This window comes from Ischnura elegans, chromosome 4 (assembly GCF_921293095.1).
Source record: "Ischnura elegans chromosome 4, ioIscEleg1.1, whole genome shotgun sequence".
Classification (NCBI taxonomy): domain Eukaryota; kingdom Metazoa; phylum Arthropoda; class Insecta; order Odonata; family Coenagrionidae; genus Ischnura; species Ischnura elegans.
Window position 1 is genome coordinate 66,422,647 of NC_060249.1, and position 15,762 is coordinate 66,438,408.

General features: G+C 43.2%; 1 protein-coding gene across 28 annotated transcripts in view; it reads right to left on the reverse strand.

Annotated features, from left to right (window-relative positions):
- The window catches only part of LOC124157624 (CUGBP Elav-like family member 2), a 1,414,326-nt gene that overhangs the window by 1,043,425 nt on the left and 355,139 nt on the right, over nucleotides 1–15,762 (reverse strand). For 13 of the 28 annotated variants that reach the window (XM_046532515.1, XM_046532513.1, XM_046532514.1 and 10 more), the window contains exon 1: nucleotides 10,854–11,810. The exons of 2 other annotated variants lie outside the window; for them this stretch is intronic. In XM_046532515.1, coding sequence (XP_046388471.1) covers nucleotides 10,854–11,182 — 329 coding nt within the window. In that variant the 5' untranslated portion in view covers nucleotides 11,183–11,810. Of the gene's footprint in view, nucleotides 1–10,853; nucleotides 11,812–15,762 lie in introns of those variants that run through there. 13 more of the 28 variants (XM_046532522.1, XM_046532519.1, XM_046532517.1 and 10 more) reach the window with 2 other exon arrangements.

The following is a 15,762-nucleotide window of genomic DNA, read 5'->3' on the forward strand; positions in this document are numbered from 1 at the left end:
GGGATAAAAACAACAATGTTAATGGAATGTAAATGAATGCTCTTCTATATTCTGCGGGTTGAACTCTTAAACATTCCCCACCCGATACAGAAGGAAGGCGTATATCAAACTCGCTCCCTGGGTTCGTCGTCTCCGAACCGACTGTAAAATTAACTAATTTTTTTCGGCGGAGAAGGCATAAAAAAGGGTTGTCGCGGAAGTGATACGAGAAAGGAACTAGGAAGTAGCATGGGGACAGAGAGGAAAATTTTATTATTAGTTTTGAATCACGCAGCTGAGGCTGCGTGATTCAGAACTAATCCTTTTAAGTATGATCTTAAGTTTAAATATTTTTCCATCTGAAGTGACATCAATAGAGGTTCAAATGTAAAATTCGGACAAAACTAATGAGGATAATTCTTTTTTTGCAAACCAAGCATTAAAATACGAAACTTGTAAATATCATTTTAAAATCTCTAGATAGTCATAATCACAACGGGAGTGAGGTGGCCAAATAGATAGTTCTTTGGACCACTAACCAAAGGGTCCTGGCTTCAACTTCACTATACTCTAAAGTAATTAATTTTTTTCTGCTATTTGAGCAAAACTCATTTCTACCAAAATAATGTGTTTGACTTCAACTGCAACACTCAGTCGCCAATAAAGTTACAGTTCAGTGACAAGCGTCAAGGTGAAGAGTTTTATTTATATCATAACTACTGAAACGATGCACAATTAATCACTTTATGACAGAACGACAGATATTTTAGCAATAACCAACATTTTAATATACTTAAATACAAGAAGCGTCCTACGGGCTGTCACTCGATGAACTAGATACCCTCATAGAGCGAATTTTGAAATTTTTATGGAAATATGCGTATACGTTTCGATCGTATTCATTCAGTTCCAATTTTCGGGTAACACTGACACCACCGCCGAAACTGTTCTCTACGGCAAATCTGGACGCGGTGTGAGCCGGAAAAATGGATAATCATCAGTAACTCTGTAGAAACCTGTAAAGCACCAATATATACTTCGTTCCGCGACGCATTCTCCTTTAGTGGACGTATTATTGCTTCTAGACCAGTCTGATTTCTTGAAACATTACTTAACCTTAAACATTTTACATCTCTTTTCTCCAATGTAAGATTCTAGCACAAGTTCTAAGCAAGTTAATACTAAAAAAACCAAATAAAACATGAAAACAGTCTAAATACGACCGATTGAGCGGAGTTGATGCAGCCTCTTAAAAAGTCTCCATCTAACATAGATGGGAAGCATATAGTAAACTCGCTCCCGAGAATGGTCGTCTTCAAGCAAACCTTAAAAAATAACGAATTTTTTTCAGCGGACGCATAAATAAAGATAGTCGCGGGAGTGACACGTAGAAGAAACTAGAGAGTAGGAGAGAGGCATAGGGTGAGGCGGCAACTTTATACGCATTAAGGGGATATCTTCCGCGGATACGCGGAGGTAGGAGGTCCCCTTGGCTTTGCGGGGAAACCATTACCATTATTGCCATTGATCTGCGAGAGAGAGCTTGCGACTTATACCCGGATCGAGGAACGGTGTCGGTGGAAGGAAGAGAATATAAACCCTTCCAATGACGACGACGCAAAGACCCAGTTTCTGAAGAATAAGAGTGCGGCTTTTAAAAAGTTTTCCACATGCTCGTGTCGCGGAAGTCATATATACCGGCCCGCCTCGCCCTACCTTCCCCGTTCGCGCCGGAGAGCGTTCCCTTATCCGTACGCGGTACCTGATTTTTCCTCCGTCTCGCGGCAGAATGGGAGTTAAATTGCAGCTCTAGGGACACCGAGTCGCGCCGAGACACCCGTGCACTCAGAGAAATTGGATGAGGAGCAAGGTAAAAAAAATAAGCTTCGCAGAAAAGAATATGAGTGTGATTCTTGATTTGTGAGCGAAATCAATTTCTTTCACCGTCGGAATAGTTGAGCGAGCGATTCAGTTTTTTCCCGTTCAGGCGAGGCATGGGATGTTGTCCAGAGCTACAAAGAAAAACGTTTTCCTATAAAGATTGCTATTGACCTGTGCAGCGACGTAACTAGGCCTTGGAGCAGAATTTCGAGAAAAAGTTTCGCAAATTCTGTGTGTTGAACTTGTAACGATGCAACTGTATGTACGAGATTCACATGCATTTGTTGAGTTTTCCTTTATTGGGGTTTCTGATTTGTATTCATAAAGTGCATAAGTCAGCAAAATTTTAAAAGAAATATAGTTGACAAAAGAAAAAAGTCAATAGTAAACGGGAGAATGAAAACAAAAAATACACACAACATAAGCTGTCCTAATGGCCACTGTCACACACTGACAAAAAACTGATTCCGTAAAATCGGTCAAGTACATAAATATATGCAATAATGCTAGAGATGCTTTCAGGATGAATTATAATGGAAAAGTTGACTTTTCTTTCAAGTCAAAATAAAACATGTAAATTTCTACACGCATCAATACCATAACAATGTCACAGCGAATGCTCTGATGCAACAAAAAAATATGATAATGCTAACACCAAAATAACATACTAGTGTAGTCGTAAATTAAAATTATTATTTCATATAACCACATCGAACTACAATACATCTTGCATAAAAACTGAAGGATAAAACCCTGTTTGAATAACGATTACCGTAAGAACGGCTCGGCGAAAGGGAGAAAGCATAATAATGTAAGAAATTCATTGACGATCTTCGCTTTACATTGATTGGTACCAAACCGTATTGATAGTGACATCAATCTTCATATCAAAGATAGGTGTATAAAAATTATCTCAATAAATGACGATCGTTGGAGAAAATATACAGATTTTAGGCAACGTGTCTTCATCACTTCCTAAACTTTTTAATTAAACATTGGATGGAACCTTACTGATTTCAATTAATACACATATAACATAATTCAAATCTGTTAGAGAAAGAGGGGAAAAACTCAATTTGTGTACAACATTTTCGAAAGCATAATGAGGTAGCATAAGAATGATAAACTAGGGAAAAGAAGAACATACGAGACCAACACGACTTAGGTACCGACCTGAAGATTAAGTTTTTGCATGAGGAAACAAATGTGTACCTATCATCAATTTTGGCATTCTACATTCTTGAAAAAATTCCCAGATATCTGTCGTTATTGATATTTATCCATCCAACCTCCCACCTAAGACTTGCATTCAGGCCTTCAAGATGTGAAGTAAAACTACAGCGCACTTTCCACACAGATCTCCTTATGGGAATGTATAAAAGCTTTGCACGATGTAATTTTGTTGGCTTGCAACCTTTCTTGAAAATGAATGGTTAGTGTTGTTATCGGTCGGGGTACTTACAAAGCAGTGGGAAAGAACAAAGTAGATTCATTAAACGTAAGTGTTTAACGTAAGGAAATCTCTCGAGGGACCGCTTTCATCCATTAATTTCAGACCTTAGGCAGGAATATGGTCATGTTGCTAATCAGTTACAAATATGAAATCACTCGCACGTAAACAGCTCTGAATATCTTTTAAAACTGAATTCAAAACTAACATTGAGGATTAAAATAGCAGTACTATTACTACACCGAATGATGAACATCATTCAATCAAGATACAATATACTGCCCAATCTTGACACTTTCGGAGTAACGCCTCATGAAAAATGTTATTCTACCACCCTTTTTTGATAATTGCCGATATTCTTATACTATTAACCTAATCATTTTTATGATTATACCTGGAATTAGTTCGATAACCTAAAAATAATTACCTCGATACATAAACTCCACATCTCCTAAAGAAAACAGCATTTATCAATTCGAAGAACATATTAATTGTCTACGAATTCGCAAAAAATAAGCTCGTAAGACTAGATAAGGCACTTAGTAAGAAGACAGTTTGTAAAATAACAAATAACAAACCGTTGCACCACATCCGATAACAAACAATTTCGATTCTTCGAATAGTAAATAAGAAGGATAATAAAGAAAAATGAGAGGAAGTGTGGAACGATTTAATATATTTAAAAATAACACAGCTATTCGTTGGTGTAGTTACTCTTTACGACATTTTATAAAATAATAACAGCAGAGAATAGCCGGAAGTGAAACCACATAATGCACCGTTGCGTCCCATCCGGAAGAATGTAAACACCTTCGATTCTAAAGAATCTTAAATAAGATGATTGAAAAAACGCGAGAAAATTTATATCGGTGAAGAATTAAAAAATGAAAGAATCAATTCATGAGCAACGACCACACAAAACATTATACAAGTGACATTACACGGCCATGGTTGCTCCACGTCGGAAAACAAGATACCACCCATTCCGAGAATCAAGAACAGGATACCTGCCAAAGGAGGACGAATTGCAGTGTGGAGGTTGAAAAAAAAAGAATACATTAAAGAACAAAAACAAATAAATACTGGAAGTGACTCATTATAACGCACTTTTGCATCTGATTCGAAAACAAGACACCATCAATTCTAAGAACCCTAAACAACCCGGATGACAACGAAGAACGTGAGGCACTGTAGATGGGTTGAGCACTCCAGGAAAATAAGATTGAATGGCTCGACACGAGCGATGACAAAAACAAAGGCGCGCTGGAAGTGTTACGTTTCAATCTGCTCTTTATGACCGTATTTGCTCACGTACGTTTCCGCCGGGACGGCATTATCCACGCACACGTCGACGTTCACTGAACGAAAGCAAACCGCGACAACACTTCCCTCCATTACGCGACACACCGTCTCCCGCCTCTCGACGGAAAAGCCGACGCTGAAGATCAACAACCTCGGAAAGGGAGGAGAACCATAACATTCCACGCCCGTAAAGAGAAAGAGATAAGCCCCACTTTTCAACAAATTTCGTTAACGCTCAACACGCGGCAACGCTGTGCACGAGAAGAAACGGCAGCAAGTTTCCTCTCTCTTCTCTCTCCTAGCTCATAAACGCGACGGAGGCTTCCACTCCTCTTTCTTCTTCTCAGGCTTCAAAGTCCAATGTGAGGAAACCTGAGCAGATAAGCGAGCCCGCGCTCCGCCCTCCACACAAAGCTTCCCTTCGCCAGCAACACACACCCCCGACACAACACTCACCCGCTGCCTTTATACCCTTACCCCCGACTGCCTGTGACCTCAAACCCTTTCCGCCTCGCATAAATCCTCATCCCCGCCCTCCACGCACCTAAACTGCGCTGAAAGGGGTTTAACCGCAGGTTACAAGGGGCGCGGGCGAGGAAGGATGAAAAAATTCGGATCTAGGTGAGATGCGACGGTGTAATCTACGGCTGAGGTATGCTTTGAGAACCGAGCGGGTGGGGGAAGGGAGAGAGTTCTGAGCTCATGTGTCGAACCATAAACCGATTTCCAATCCTGGCAAGAGCTTGAATTATTAACACCGCATTAACCTCAGGGGTGGCAAGAGGCGGCAGTGAGAATCACCCGGGCGCGGGCAGCATCAAGAGCCCCGAGAAGAGTGAGAGCTTGCATTAAACGAATTAATAAAGACGCACGCCTCCCGTCGACGGATGAACTTTTAAATTCTGGGATCATGGTTCACTTACCGTGCGTGGAAGGAAAAAAATGTCGCGAAGGCGATCAAGTCTATCCTACCCTCTGTTGATTATCCTTAAACCGAGGTTTTAGAGGAAACTTACTCTTGAGCAGTCAGTTATCATGACGTATTGCTCTTTAAAAACTCAAATTTCAAATTATCACGGTATTCACAAAGTACAACTCAGTCAACATTTTCCTGCGTCTCAAATTTGAAAATTTTACTTCAGTGTTGTCTCAGAAACAAATTTTTACAATCGAGAAACAGCAAATGTTGAATTAAGGTCCAACGTTTACTCTCTAGAACTCTCAAGATGATATCATACTTTTAAAACTACAAATAGATCGCGAAAACTTGCGAATTAAGACCATTCGAAAGGAATTTATGCGTTCTTTAAACAGTGATCGAGCAACTTTGAGCCCCACTACCCCCAGCTCTTCGATTCGATTCGCCATTGTTCTTTTCAATCGTTGGACTTTGAAAGGGACGGTGTGTGAGACATACAATTCAAGGAAGGAAAATCTCAGATATCGTTGTTAAGACGGAAAAACTTGGGACCATATAAGAGCATGAGAATAAAAATGAAAGCATACCTTAACTTTCATAAGGGGTTCTTAACTATTTAGAAAAGACAAACTTTAACTACGCTAAAAGCTAATCTATGAAAAGCATCCATAAAGACAAAGGGGGTTAAATGCATGCCAGTACATATAATAAAAATAGCTTAAATATTTCCTTACTTACGGGGCCGAAATAAATTTCAATTAAGTATAGAATTTTCGAAAAATTAATGCTACCCAAGCTTAGGCTTAATAAACTCCTCCTGCGTCAACACCCAACGGCGTGAAATAGGATATGTTCAAATAGATTTTTGAAACCAATCATTTAGATCAAGAACTAAACTAAAAGAGGAAGGCGATTTTGAACTTTTTTCACCAAAGAAACGAGGCCTGTAATAGTTTTCTCAAGCGCCAGTTGAGAATTGCAAACAGCCGGGAGGTTGCCGGCCACGAAGAATTATGGAATTAAGGTCAAATGAGGTAACGGACGGGAGGAATTATTCCAAGAAAACTTTTGAAAACAAGGGATCTGTCGAGTGATATAATTCGGCAACAATGAAATAACTAATGCCACACCTATCAAACCTGTTTTGCAATTTTATTTGCACCGTGACTCACATGCTTATTGCCATTCTGCATTTGCACGCAATGGGAGCACACCTGAATTAGCTCTTGATGATTAGATGTAGATGTAGATGTAGCTCTTATGCACTGATCTGAAGATGCAAATCAACACAACATTTAATGTTTCAAAAGGTAAAAAACATATAAAAAATATTTATATCGAGTACCTTACACCATATCGTAATTTAAAGTACTAGTTTCATTCCTTATGCATATCTTGGGCATTGTTATTTCTGAAAATATATGCTGGTGACGCACACAAAACATGAATATTAACTGAGATAATGGGCGGAAGGAATTATTCCAAGAATATTTTTGAAGACAAGGAATTCATGTGAAGCATTCGCTTATATGTTCTAAATTTTTATTTAAGAGTATTCTTAACTTCCCCCTAAAGCTATTTATTTTAAACATTCGGTGAATAATAAATAAGTAAGCTATTTTTCTTGCTTGCTACGGTTTACGACATCTTAAGCTCATAAATTTCTACGAAGGAACTAACTGCACTTATCACACTCAATCTTTTCTTAGCCTTAAAGTGTTTAGAAAGATGATTCGTCAATAAAAAAATTAATTCAAGTAAAAAACACACACAAGATAGGAAAAAATAGTGATTATCTACTTCCAGGAATGAATCGCCTTCAAGTTCAAAAACAAGATAAAATGCTAATTTATCAAGTTCAAAAACAAGATAAAATGCTATGATTGACGCGTGGAATGACGTCTGATTCAGCTAATAACGTTTGGGTATTAATCGCAGGGGAAGAAAATGGATTTACTACAATTTTAAAACCGACGTACAAAAAGTAAAAACTCTATTTTACAACACTGAAAATGAAAATGTCAAATCATAAAAAGATGAACAACTTAATGAGATGTGTTGCCAACAATAGTGACCACTGGTGTTTTCAGAGCATGGAAATCAATATCATTCGTCCAACTTTGGGCAAGAGCAATTCTTTTCGGTCTAGCCAGCTGCATAAATAATAAGATAATTCGTCTTAAATGTCAACTGCCAACGGAAATAAGCACGGAAGTAGGGCATCGGCAATGTTTACGAACCCATTGTGACAAAATGATGATTTTAGGCCAGGAAAATGGTAATGCCAGCAGAAATCACCATCACATGAAAATCGCCGGCCTCGGTGGCGGCGGGTTCGGTAAAGTCTCCGCCTGCCAAACCAAAGGTCGCGGGTTCGAGTCCCGCCTGGGTAAGCTACACTTGTCTAGGGCATGGGGGGACTATGTAAATAACAACGATACATTACCTTTCTTTCCTCATAAATACCCTCGAGTGTCAGCAATAGATCAAGCTCTACTTCATTGAAGAACTAAGGTAGCTAAATCTTGCTTATCTAAAAATAAAAGCTAAAAATTATCTAAATCTAAAAAAATAATCTAAAATAAAAGCTAAAAATGAGTTTTCAGCCAATTATATTGTAGTGATTGTGTACAAAAATCTCTATTTAAACCTCAAATGAAATTACATTTATGTTCCTCCCATGCAAGGAAATATGGCTAAAAAACTAAAGCAAAATAAAGCTTCTCGAAAGGAAAGGACTGAAAAAAAACAAAAATTTATATAAAGGTACCGTTTCCAACGATAAAAAAACTCACGCTCAATAATAATTATGTACTAATTGTAAGCATCTGTCGAAGGTTAAAGTGACAGTTTGACAAATTTTAGAAGCTAAGAATAGTTAGAAACTATCCCATTGGTCGCTAAGAAAACGGCTTTTGAAGTCCTCATTCGATTAAATAACAAAACAAACAAAATTCTATTAACATATTAGATCGAAAATCAAAACCTAATTTTTGGGCTTTTCGCAGAGAAAAGGGAGCCATGAAGAAGCAAGAAAGCAATTTCTACTTTCAACCTACTGACTTCTTATCTAGAGAACGCCACAAGGGAGGAGGATGAAGTATATTTTCCAAGTGCGTAGTAAAATTTCCAAGTGCGCGTGGGCATTGGGAACGCTTCGAAGTAATACTTTTTCCTATGCGAGTTAAGGTTAGTACCATACTTCCAATGTCATTTATTAACAATATTCAATTTTAAGGCAGCAGGTGAAAAATGAAATACGTTCGAAGGCTGTCAAAATTACCAATACTTGATAAATAAGAAGAAAATTAACAAGTTTGCAGTTCCTAAAGATGGGAAAACGTAGGAAGAATTCAAAGGATTATGAATTTTTTAAAATCCGATTTCAACACATGCTATTGATAGCTGCAATTAGATTCGTTAGAGATTAGATAATGCCCAAGAGATAATAGGAACACCGAAGCATTCCGTCAAGAGGCTATGACTAACACTCGTTATATCTCAAACACATAAAGGAATGACATTGCCAATACAAGTGTGATAGTATGTGAATTTAGATACGGATGCGGTAATCAGCCCATTTCAAATACAGCCTCAATTGTATATCAGCTTTATTTAGATACCTCTAACTTTATAAAACCAAGAAAAGTTTGTTCAGCATTAATTCCTGCCCTTCATTGCGTACGAGGGAAATATATATCTAAGGGAGGTAAGAGCTGCCATTTTTTATAATAAAAATAACTGGCTTGATAGAATGAGCAGATTTAAGTCCAATACAGTATGTCCTTTCAATAGCATGCACACAACAATGCCATCTACGATTCGAATACAAATAAATGGCCGGATAAGAAATTTTACATGCGGATTACTGCCCATGCACGTGATTATGTACAGTAACACGCAAGGGTGCAAAGATGGTGTCACTGGTATCAGATTTCACCGATAATTGGAAAATGTGCGAATCCCGGTCACCTGTAATGATTTATTGCAGGCAATTACTAAGTATAACGTTCGCCTGATCACGCATTCTCTCACTTTCAAATAGTAAGGAAAGAAGAAAATCTTGATTGATAAGAAAGAAACTTCGCTTTAATGTGGTGATGGAGTGATATACTGAACAAACTTGAGTTTAATGAAGCGTTAATGCTTCATGAATAGCACATAGAACGGGATTTATCCACACAACCAAAGCTATGGCACCAACTACGACTTAGTTCCCGAGAAAAGGACGATCAGCATTTTAAGACTGACTTCCCTCCACATAACACGGGGGAAAAACACAACTCAGGAGGGAGGTTAGAGGAATTCGCGTGGTTCCGTGCGAAGCAACCACGACGGAAGTACGAGAGGTTGGTGGAAAGGGGTACGGGGGGGGGTGAGAGACATCCTCGTACTCAACAAGTTTTCATGTTATGTGGGCAACAGGTGTACTTGGAGCGGCCCGTTTGAGGCAACTCTCAATCCGCGATAGATGGACCGACGCCTACGGTGCGAGGAACTAGTGAGCCCCGCCGAAAAGAGTCATAAAAAAGAAACTGATGTGACACATATTTCAAAGACAATCAATAAATACGGGGAGTATGACTTCAATGAAAGTGAAGGAGTTTTGTATCACAAGCTTCATGGCAATTTTCAATAGAGTAGAGGTAATGTTGAATAACCTAATTGATTGGCGTAAAATGGGAGTAACGTCGTAGAAGTCAGATTGCTATCTCATCTCCACAGAAAAAATGCAGAACCGAGACGGCGAATTAAAGGTGTTAAACGCAGTTCCTCTCCAATCACATTATAATTGGCACTATGTAGACTACACAGGCAGTCTATCCTTGATCACCACTATCACAGTGGCACTGTAGCAGCCTTTCAGTCTCTCAATCTCCTAACCAATGTTACGGTGTGGATTCAACAGCATTACTGACCAAGCTCAAGAACACTCAAAATAATAATTTACCTAATTTAAAATCTTACACAACACAAAAAACAAGTTAGGTACCTCGTTCATTCTAATAAAGATGAACGCATTATAAGACTTACACTTGCGATACACAACCTAGGAAGAAATATGTGAACGCTTGTAAGTTGGAAATCGCCACCTTATAGTATACTTCTAAAAAGCGTCCAATCGCGTAGGACACTTCAAATTGTGCGCACATTGCTCATTAAGCAACGCGTAAAACGTAACCCAAGAAACTCAAGTTTCTGCGCCACCTACAATTTCACTCGGAGAAAATGCACTGTAAGACACATTTGCATCACACGGGAAAAAAGAAATTTGGGAGGCAAGTATCAAATTCCTCATCGGAATCGGGTCGCTATACTCACTCGTTGGGGCTGCCTGGGATGCCGTTAGAGCCTCCGTTTTCCTCTGGGAGCGGCGACACGCCGTTCTGCTGCGGCTGCTGCTCGTTTCTGAGCGCCGCAGCGGCTGCGGCCGCGGCAGTTGCTTTAGCCATAGCCGCGGCCGCAGCAGCCAGCACGGCCGTCGTCTTGTTCACATGCGGGTGGTGGTGGTGGTTGTTGTTGTTGTGGCTCGTGTTGTTGTTGTTATTGTTGTTGTGGAGCTTTCCCTTAGCCACAACGGCCATGACATCCGCACCGCTCTGGGGCGAAATTTTGCCCGCGAGGGCGTTCAAATTGTGGAGCATCTCCATCTTCTTGCAACTGAAACAACGGGCTGCAAGTCGGCACACCACTGATCACGAGACGAATCCACCAAATTAGAGAGAGGGTGAACGGAACAATTCGGACACCCGCGATGATGAATAAATATATTATACTTATATTTTCTTTTCCTCGGAGAAGGCCAGAGAACCCAGCCACGTCCGTCGCACACGCAATCAATAAAAAATATCCTCGAAAGGAAATAGATGATTTGATTCAAAATAACCTTTTTTTACTCTTCTTCGGGTGGTTTGCAGTGGTGCGACTAATCGCGTAAAAAAATTGGGAACAAAATATTTCCCCCGATACAAAAATAACGTCGGCTCAACTTTTTTTATTCCTCTCCACCTCCACCTATTTGGATTCTTCGAGAATCGTCCGTAGAGCGTCGACACACAACACTGCCTCGAGGGGTTTCGCTTCTCTCTCCAAACTTCTATCCCGCAGCGTCACGCCGTCGTCGAACTCACGTCGAAGGACAAGCGGGAAAAACGGACTTCTTTTATCCTGCGGGGGCGCGATACAAAGCCTCCTTCCCTCCGCGGCAGAAGAACAACACTCTTTCTCACCGAGACTCTTCACGGACTCACGTGAAGATCACTTCCACCCCTCCACGGCGTCCACTCGGGCGGATAGCTCCCCCGCCCCCCGCCCCCACCGCCGCCCGCGATAACGCACACCGCTGCCCCGCCTCCTCCCCCTCCGCCGACACCTCCTCCTCGGACACGTGGCCTCGGGCGGCGGGACACCCACTCCTCGCGGCGACCACCGGCTGACGACCGGCAAAACCCTCACGAGGGCCGCTCCATGCGACAACGACGCTGGGGGGCGGCGGACCGCCGGCGGCGGCGGCGGGGCGGCGAACGCGGTGCGCGGAGAGCACGCGGAGATCGGTCTTGGACGACGGTCTGGGACTCTTCCTCCTCACCCACCGCGGTCTCCACGCGAAACGGCGGGAAAGTCGCGATGCTAGGCGCTGAGTCGACGAAGTCGATGACGGGGCGGGGACCGTTTGTAAGGAGCCCAGCGGTCGCATCCAAAGTGACTGCTGGAGCGAGAGGGGGAGGATAAACGGGAGGCCGGAGAGCGGGAGACTCGGAGGAAGAAGAAGGGAGGCTGATGGATGGCAAAGCCGATCCGATTTTAGAAGGCTGGCACGTCGCGGCGGTAGGGGCGCCGAGCCGGGCGATCGGCGGATGCCATACCGCGCGGAATCCCAAGCCGTCACTCTCGGTGGCACACAAGCACAACAACTTTTTCGCTGCACTCGGACACGGTAGGGGGAAGAAGGGCTGGGGGAGCGACGTGGGTGTGGTGGTGAGGGTTTTTCGAACAAGGGGGACTTCTATTCTGGACACGAAGGGAGGAAGCGAGGATGAGATATATTGAGAGAGGTGCAGGCGACGTGCAGTGAACAAGGACAGACACAAACGAGGAAGGACGAGACGGAAGGCGAGGAGTGAGAGAGAGACAAGGGTTTGCGGACTGGGAGAAAAAGTCACCGGGTCACGAGGTCTTCGGACGTGGGGGCAAGAGTCAAGTGACACGACACACAGAGGTGACGGAGGGAGCAGTGGGCGAGGATTTAGAGCGTCCTCGTAGGGAGAATTGATCTCGCGCTACGTGGCTGCGGTATCAAAAAGGTTCGGACGAGACGAGAGCACGCTTACAGTCACAAATGGGTTGGCTTTTGCGGTCTGGTTCTGGGGTTCTCAACATTAAACACAAGCGAGTGAGGGGATGAGGTATAAAGGGTAAAACAGTGTTTGCTGTGAGAGGGAAGACAAACAGACGGGACAAAAGGAAGTTGGGTGTGCGGGAAAGGCTTCCGGGATCTAGCGTGGAGGAGAACGCCTGGGCGTAACACTTTTCTGTGTGAGGAAAAATCAGGGTCCCTCTCTTTAACTTCCCCGTAGCGATCGAGAGGGGACAGAGAGGAAACCAGGGCCCTTTCGACCTCACGGACCTCCGCCAGCAGAGAGCGGGGACTCGGGGAAACAGGGCCCGGCCGGCAGAGGGGGTTCCGCCGCCCAGAATCGGCGGAACTATCGGGGATCAAGTGGGGACTTGTAGCGGCAGGGCCGCCCGAAGAACTAGCACAACACGTGGACCGTGGGAGAGGTGTCCCTGGTCGAAACCCCCGCCCAGGGGCGTTTTAACTCCCCGGCACAACGCCCCGCTAGACGCGGGAACACCAGCTTCGGCGAGGGTCGCAACACGCCCCCCTCGACGAAGAGCAGAGAGATTTTCCCAACGACGTCGCAGCACTTCCAATTCGAGCGCAGCCTAGTTGGGCCCAACACTTTACACACAACACCGTTGGTATGACGCACCGTTATCACTCGCAAGGTAAACAACACGATCGTGAGCGGTGGGGAGGGCTGAGGTTTGGAAGGTATCGTATTGGGAGATAGGGGAAGGGAGTCGGGATGTTTTATTTATAGGTCGACAACTATTTCTCTCAGGCCACCTCAAGGGGGGTCGAGCGTTCCTTCCAAGGTGGCTAGCTGAGGCACCGAGTCGACCCTGACGGATGAACTTCCGCGATGCGGGGTTCGTCCTCACGGAAATCTAGAATGCGGGGAACTTTTTGACGGGCACACTGAAAACGCGGGACCCGAGCGATCGGGTAGGGCGCACAGGCAGCGAGCGACTTCTTCGTTTGCCGCTTGGCTCTTGGCCTGCCCGCCTTGCTTTGACCGACGTTGGGAGCGCGGAGGGAACTGTCGCCCCACCCCCCTTGCCCCCGCGTGCACCTTCCCCTCCGCCCCTAGCCCCACCCCACCACCACGCGCCCCACCCCCGGGCCGCCCCCCTCCGCACCCCCGCCTTACGACTGCGTCTGCGCCGCCACTCAACCACACACGTAAAGCCCCTTCCCCTGCAACTCCCGCACCCGACCTCCCAACTCCCGCGTCGCAGAAGACCTATGGGGCTCACAGCGAGAAGAGGTCAATGCTGTTGGGCGCTCTCGCCGGGCCATTCCGCAGATGTCCTCACTGCTCTCGGAAATCATCGCTCGCAGTCATTCGTTGCGAATAGGTCGAGAAGAAGGCGATGGATCGAAAAATGGAGAAATACGGATCTGTTTATTTTTCCGAATGTCATCACAATAGACAATAGGGTAGTTTCCTTCATCAAAGAAAACGAAAGGCATTGATTGCGATTCGTTACCCACCATTAGTGTATTCATAATATAAATTTTTTTTGGTTTTAGAAATACCGGTTTATACGAATGGCAATGGTCAATTTTATCCTCATTTAAAAAAGGCCAGATTGGCGCGCATGCGATGCCACTCCTCATGACGTCACAGGGACCTAGTTTCTTTACGAGTAGATAGGAGTTTTACATCGTCTGAGATTACCAATGCATGCATGAGGCACAGAGCTCAGGGAAACATGTCTTAATAATCACCTATTAAAACTGCCTGAGGTCGGAAAGTTTTCTTCGTTTGATAAGGTATTAATAATCACTATTTAAGCCAAGCGCTACCAGCTAGCATGGTACTCTGCTACCTGCTAGCATCCTGCGTCGTATCAGCGATCAAAGCCTCGCCACAAGGTGACCTCACTTGCGGCAGCGGGAACCAGAACGACGTCACACGGGATTTACCCAGCATTCATACTTAGCCTTCGCGTTTTCGCGCGCTTGAAAATTTTCACTTTTCATTTCATCGCGAAAAATAGATATCGTCATTTAAAAATCTAAAAGCGTGAAATACGTAATCCAGGAGTAATAATCTTTCGATTTAGGCAATAAAAAAATAATAGGAAACCACCCTATTAAGTTCACTGGTGAAGGAGCTCATTGTGATAAAAAGAGAACACCCATAGCCGTTTTCACTATTGAGAATAGCTGAATATAATGACACGAATAGAACACCCCTCGCACGCAGCGTTACATCACACACTTCGGACGACACGTAGATCGGGGCTGGGGTAAAAGATCTACGGCTACCAAAACAAATAAATCGACATTCAGCGGTCCTGATGATGAGCCTCGAGTCGGTACTCGGAACGTCGCGTCGGCAGAAATGCAGTTTTTCACCCGGTGGGAATCCCGAGAACAACTAATTGGTTGGGAATGCATCTCATCTTATTTCTACGGCTTCTAGCTACATTTTAGAGGGAGGCAGAACTATGCTATCAAAATCATTCTAATCGCGTATAAAATTTAATAATGTATTCCCATAGTAGACGATAACATCGGGTTGAAGAGCGAAATTAGAGTATACAGAGAATGAAAAATTCAATCCCTACATTCTTAATTTAACATTTTATTCACCTACTTAAAATAATGAAGACAGTAATGTGAATTCTATATTTATCACAATGGACTCATTTACTTACAAGTTAACTGTCGATGATGAGAGTTTGAAAAATAAAGAGATCCATATTTGTAAGTGGATGGCAAAAGAGGACTTTCGCGTTTTTTTTACTTTTGACCTATGAGATAATGGCTCCACATGGAAAAGTATTTTTTTTGCAATTATCCTTCATTTTCCCTTAATACAATTCTTAAATGAATTGCAAATCCGCGCCAGTGTGAACGACCATAATTAGACCCTTA